Source organism: Sander lucioperca, chromosome 4 (genome assembly GCF_008315115.2).
Source record: "Sander lucioperca isolate FBNREF2018 chromosome 4, SLUC_FBN_1.2, whole genome shotgun sequence".
NCBI classification, from domain to species: domain Eukaryota; kingdom Metazoa; phylum Chordata; class Actinopteri; order Perciformes; family Percidae; genus Sander; species Sander lucioperca.
Genome location: NC_050176.1, coordinates 16,767,991 through 16,773,679, shown reverse-complemented (window position 1 = coordinate 16,773,679; position 5,689 = coordinate 16,767,991). Strand labels below are relative to the sequence as shown.

The 5,689-nt window shown below is 40.0% G+C and overlaps 1 protein-coding gene across 1 annotated transcript; it reads right to left on the bottom strand.

Annotated features, from left to right (window-relative positions):
• Positions 1-1,753: 1,753 nt before the first annotated feature.
• Positions 1,754-5,457, bottom strand: LOC116043009 (dynein light chain 4, axonemal). The gene is made up of 4 exons (XM_031289505.2): positions 5,323-5,457; positions 4,739-4,818; positions 3,574-3,657; positions 1,754-2,837 (listed from the first exon to the last, which is right to left on the bottom strand). The coding sequence occupies exons 2-4, from the start codon at positions 4,808-4,810 to the stop codon at positions 2,673-2,675; spliced, it is 321 nt and encodes a 106-aa protein (XP_031145365.1). The 5' UTR covers positions 4,811-4,818; positions 5,323-5,457; the 3' UTR covers positions 1,754-2,672.
• Positions 5,458-5,689: the final 232 nt, after the last annotated feature.

Here is a 5,689-nt window from a genome sequence, read left to right as displayed (position 1 = left end):
ATTATGAACCTGAAATTGAGCATAATATGAGCACTTTAATGATTAAGTAAGATATATTAATTATTGTAATATCTCTACATGATCCTAATCTTTGATTTGCTAATTTTAACTGTCATGTAATGCCTGAAATAAATTTTAATTCAAGCATCGACAGCTTGTTTCACTAACACTGATTTCAACATTTAAAATGGATTGTGAGAATTGAATAATAACATTATGTGTGTGTGTGTATATATATATACACACACACACATATATACACACACATATATACACATATATATATACATATACACATATACATATATATATATATATATATATATATATATATATATGCCACCTCATCTTGTTTATTTATCTTGATTGTTATTTATATTTTCTATTTTACTATTTAAATGAAGCACAGCGTAAATTCCTTCAGGAAGACTTCTAAACTTTATCACTTTTCTCTCTCTTCTAAAACTGAACAGCTGTTAGAGGCGTTCACTTTTCTTTTAACCAATCAGAATCAGCCGTGAAATCACGAGCCAATCACAGCATGACATCCCTGTTTTAAACCTGTCTTCTCTCTGCTGCCCAGTTGTCATTTCAGGCAAATAGCACAACCTTCCTCCTCCCCTTCCACCTCCAGTCTTCATCACACACGGCTCCCTGGGTCTTCCTCCGGGAGACCGCTCCCGTCGGCTCCTCGGTCCGGTCTTCAGGCTCCCTCACACCACCACCAGTGTCTAGACTCCATTGGGGGAATATCTTTTGGTTTTCTACCCCTTTAAAAAATAATTTCATAACGATGGAGTCTAATCTCCAAAGACTGTACTTTCATATTATGCATATGTACAAATAAATCTTTGCATATCTGCAACTAAGTCTCTCCTAATTGAAATGTTATATTTCTGTTTGTCATATTGACAGCTGCTAAACTGTGTTTTGTTGTTGAAAAACAATGACAATAAAGATCTATTCTATTCTATTGGAGCATCCCTCCTTAAAAACTACACAGCAGAACTAGCTGAGTGCAGTTGTGCCTGTTGGTTTTATTAAGGAACTCTACAAAGACGTTTAAGAAAAACTGGGAGTTTGAGAAACTTTTTCCAGAAATATGTCAAAAAGAAATTAAATTGTAAAGCAGCACCTTCTTAACACAACTTACTCCAGTTTCTCAGGGAAACCGAACATCCAGTCTTCATCATCCACTCTGACAAGACCCTGACAATCCATTATTTAGCTTTATTCTTTTTTCCTTAATACTAATAAAGAATAAACCCTATTTTTTGGAAGGATCTTTATCTCCTCCAGTTTATTTTTGCATACATCATACAAATTGCTAGCCTGGGAAAACCATTACGAACTTCCAGCAAATTTGAGATTTGCTCTTCAAGTCAGTCTGGCCAAGAGCCCATTCAAGCCCATTTCCAATTTTTCCAAATCGAGGCACCAATCACAACCGTTGAGGCGGGCTTTACACGATGACGATAGAGCAGCAACGGCAAGCAGCTTTTTGTTTACATTCAACATGACGGCCACCTAAGCGCAGCAACCCGTTGATGCCGTTGAAGCTGTAGCTGCTACGTCACCCGGATCGTTGGTTACCACTCTCAGTTACAACTGAGAGAAGGGTCTGGTGTCAACCAGGCTAACAAATTGCATTTGCTTATGATAAAATGAACCTAAAATGCTTTGCCTGAAGTGTAATGAATGTAACTTTAACCCTTAAGCCACTGAGCAATGTCGTGAAGAACAAAGGCCACGGTTTCTATTTCACCACATTTCAGAGTTTATTGTACAATCAAGTCAATTCACACAAAATGGTCCATTGCACTGGATCATTAAAACTGGCATCAACATGAAAACAATCACATTGTAAATATCACCCAGCGCGGTGATATCATTAGGGATTATTACAAACACCTTCACAGGGAGAAAAGGTGGATCGGGTTTAGTGTTGTTTGGCTCAGCAGACTGAGCCTTTAGTTGTAAGAAGATGACACTGGTCTTTAAAAAGAAGTTCTTCAAGTCGCCTCAAAATATGTACACATAAAAAATATTACATTCAATAAAAAATTGTATTGAAAGATTAGTGCGGTTGGAGAGAAAGAGAGAGAAAGACAGGTGTGAAAAGTGACGGATGGTGGGGACAGTTCACTGTTGTACAAACTGCTGAGGAAGGTGGTGATGAAATGCTATTTCAAAAAAAACAGTGTGTGTCCAGCACACACAAACGTATAAACTCACACACACGTGCTCCCTGAAGAGGAATGAGGATAAAGGACTTTGGGAGACCCTGATTGGCTGTACTGTTTGTAAAAGTTGAACTTACTTGCACATGCACGCTCACAATTAGAACCATGGATACAGCTTCAGAGATGGACGGAGGGTTGGAAACAAAGAGAAAAAGGCAAGTGACAGACGAGGCAGAAAGCTATTTTTATGCCTTCCAGCCAAAGTGACTGCCGCACTTTAGAATTCCCTTTCAACTATTTTTCCCTGCCAACTACATTTTATAAACTGGACAAGAGCTCCAAATAATTGTTTATTATGTGCCACAGTGGCTGGTAGTGTGGACAAACTGACCTGTCGCAACACATATGAAACCAGCGTCCGGCTGGTACCTGGTGTTCATTCCCAGCCCCGTGACCACGTCACAGGGGAGGAGGGACAGCGAGGAGATGCTACGAGCACTTCCACACACACACGGCCAGACTCCCTCCAAAGAACATGTAGAGCAGGTTCTTCACCTCGTGTGTGACCTCAAAGCCGAAACCTTCGCCGATCACCACGTGCCACGAGCTGCCGAATTTCTTGTCCATGGACTCTTTGATCATCTTCGCTGCACTCTGGGGGAAAAAAAACCAGCGAGAAACAAAAAAAAAAAAAAAGATAAACAAATAAACAACAACCAATGAAGAATATGATCTTAATATAGGGAATTACATCTTACATTTTTAACAAACCAAAATACTGAGACAATACATCTATTAAGAATTTGATTGAATTACCTTACAGCTGTCATTAACTATTAGTCTCATTACATGGCATTGCCAGACCTTCCTCCACAGCGCTGCGGAGGAGGGTCTGGCTAGTCCACACAGTATTTCGGAATGCTCTGGTTTATTGGCATGTCTTTAAAACAATCACAATTGTCTTGAGCGGTGCTAAGTGCCAGACAGAGCCCCGGTGCCGCTGTGAAATAGCCTCGGAAAGGAACTTGTTTTGGTGGAATGTGTGTACGTTCAAAAGTTGTTTTAGTCGTGCAACAGAAAACTCAGATTGGACAGATAGTCTAGCTAGCTGTCTGGATTTACCCTGCAGAGATCTGAGGAGCAGTTAACCATAGTCCTCAGAAATCCACCGGAGTTTAAAATTCCAACACAAAGAAAGCGGAAGGTAACGAACATCCGGCTGAAAAGAAGGACATTGTGTGGAAATTCCGGCAGCACCGGAACAATCCTGGAAGTGGAACGCCGTGGATATAGACTTTTAACTATAGACACAGCATGGTAAATATCAATTTCTGACGGAGCTACCACAAAAAACAAAAAAGACGGAAAGCCCAAATTATAACACATTTACCTCATTGTTGGTGGCAAACTTTTCACAGGCTGTAACACAAAGCTCCATGGTCTCAACCCTCATTTCCTCTGGCATGTCTGTATGCTGAAGACAAACACAAATGATAAGGGTCTACATTCCCCTGCCTGACTCTGCCTTTTGTGAACATGTATATGTTTTGGTGACTGAGTCGGCACACAATGTAGCACTTTGTCTCACTGGGATGTTTTCTTACATCTCCAAAAAAAGCCATGTACAGTTATGTAAAACTGATACCAATACTTAAAGCGTAACTCTCGCCAAAATGCAACCTAAGGTCTTTTTGTGAATGTACCCAAGTCAAACTTTTGTTTAAAAAGCATATTTAGGACGGAAGCGCCACTTTTAAGATGTACCGTATTTTCGGTCAAATGGCCTTTTGAATGGGAGTGCTAGGGGCACTTTCATGCTAGCCTCAAAATAGCTATTTTTAAAACACTAAGAAGGCTCGACACAACGTGAAACTTTGCTCCAAGTATCACCAGGGGATCTACACATGAACTCCAGCATTGAGAACATTGTTTGTGTACCCAGAGTTTACTAAAAAGAGAGGTTTTGAACAACTCACCGTAGCTCTTGTTGTTTCTGGCCCCTACCACCTCGGGAGTCAAAACTAGTCCATATCAAAACAAGTAGCCACAGATTTAGTATATCCCTTGTGCACCGGTGTAGTTAAGGTGTAGAGACCCTGGTGATACTTGGAGTAAAGTTTCATGTTGTGTCGAGCCTTCTTAGTGTTTTAAAAATAGCTATTTTGAGGCTAGCATGAAAGTGCCCCTAGCACTCCCATTCAAAAGGCCATTTGACCAAAAAACAAAAATACGGTAAATCTTAAAAGTGGCGCTTCCGTCCTAAATATGCTTTTAAACAAAAGTTTGACTCGGGTACATTCACAAAAAGACCCTAGGTTGCATTTTGGCGAGAGTTACGCTTTAATGACACTTACCCAAACACAATGCACATACAGTTAATTTGCAGCCTGCTAATACACCACACCACAACTACCTAAAACCCCAGCCTAAACAGCAATGGTAGCTATACAATCAAAATGTAATGTTCATGTTGTCATTGCAGAATGGACTGCTCCCAACCGCAGTTAGGATGTTCTTGTCCTGTACCCAGAGGCACTGTCCCGCTTCTCTCCTACCCTGATGAGAGGGAAGCTGTGCAGTCTCTTGTAGTCGGCCTCCTCTTTCTTTCCCTCACCAGTCCCAGCCATTCCGACTCCTGCAAAAAAGACATTTTTAACATGTTAAAAAAAACCTAACCCCCCTAGTTAACGTTACTCAATGCGTGATAGTAAAGCACAGACACGGACAGACCAGTAGTAAAGAGCAAGTTCACATCTGTATAACTTAACGCTAGCTAACGTTAACAACACTCTGTAACATGACTCTGGGGAAGAGGTTAAATTGCTAGCTAGCTACAACAAGTATGTCATCGTAGTTTACACCAGAAATGGCTATTTCTCCTTTAGACGATATCGGCAGATAACGGTTTGTTTGTAAACGCGACCAGACTTGATCAGCTTAGTAACGGTAACTAGCGAACCAGGTTTTACTAGCTAGCTAATTAGCTTAGCTTGTTTGATAGCAAACAGCTGATGCTACTGGTTGATGTTTTCTAGCCTCAAAAGTCCGCTCTTTTTAAACCCACCGTCGTAATGTTACGAGTTACAATGTGTTGTCGAGAGTAAATAAGTCACATAGAGGTGAATACTTAACTACTTACAAGGTGTTTCTCCACCGAAAACTTCTGCTGCTTGACTCCCAGTTCGGTTGTTAAGGAGACATTTTAACAACGGATGTCCGTACAAGGGAAACCCCGCCCACTATAGCCAAGCTTCGTTCCTATTGGTTTATAGTCTGTCAATCAACTGAAAGACTAATAGCCTTTCTATCTATCTATATATCTATCTATCTATCTATCTATCTATCTATCTATCTATCTATCTATCTATCTATCTGTCTGTCTGTCTGTCTGTCGGTCTGTCTGACTTGTATAAAGACATTTGTTATATATATATATATATATATATATATATATATATATATATATATATATAGTTACAGTAGCCTATATGTTACTGTAACTGTGT

What these genes read in the sequence shown, in the direction of transcription:
- LOC116043009 (XM_031289505.2), bottom strand. Translation starts at nt 4,810, where the DNA reads ATGGCTGGGACTGGTGAGGGAAAGAAAGAGGAGGCCGACTACAAGAGA. An exon ending in ACAGCTTCCCTCTCATCAGG is followed by an intron (nt 3,658 to 4,738) that starts GTAGGAGAGAAG and finishes GTTTGTCTTCAG; the next exon opens with CATACAGACATGCCAGAGGA. An exon ending in AGTTTGCCACCAACAATGAG is followed by an intron (nt 2,838 to 3,573) that starts GTAAATGTGTTA and finishes TTTTTCCCCCAG; the next exon opens with AGTGCAGCGAAGATGATCAA.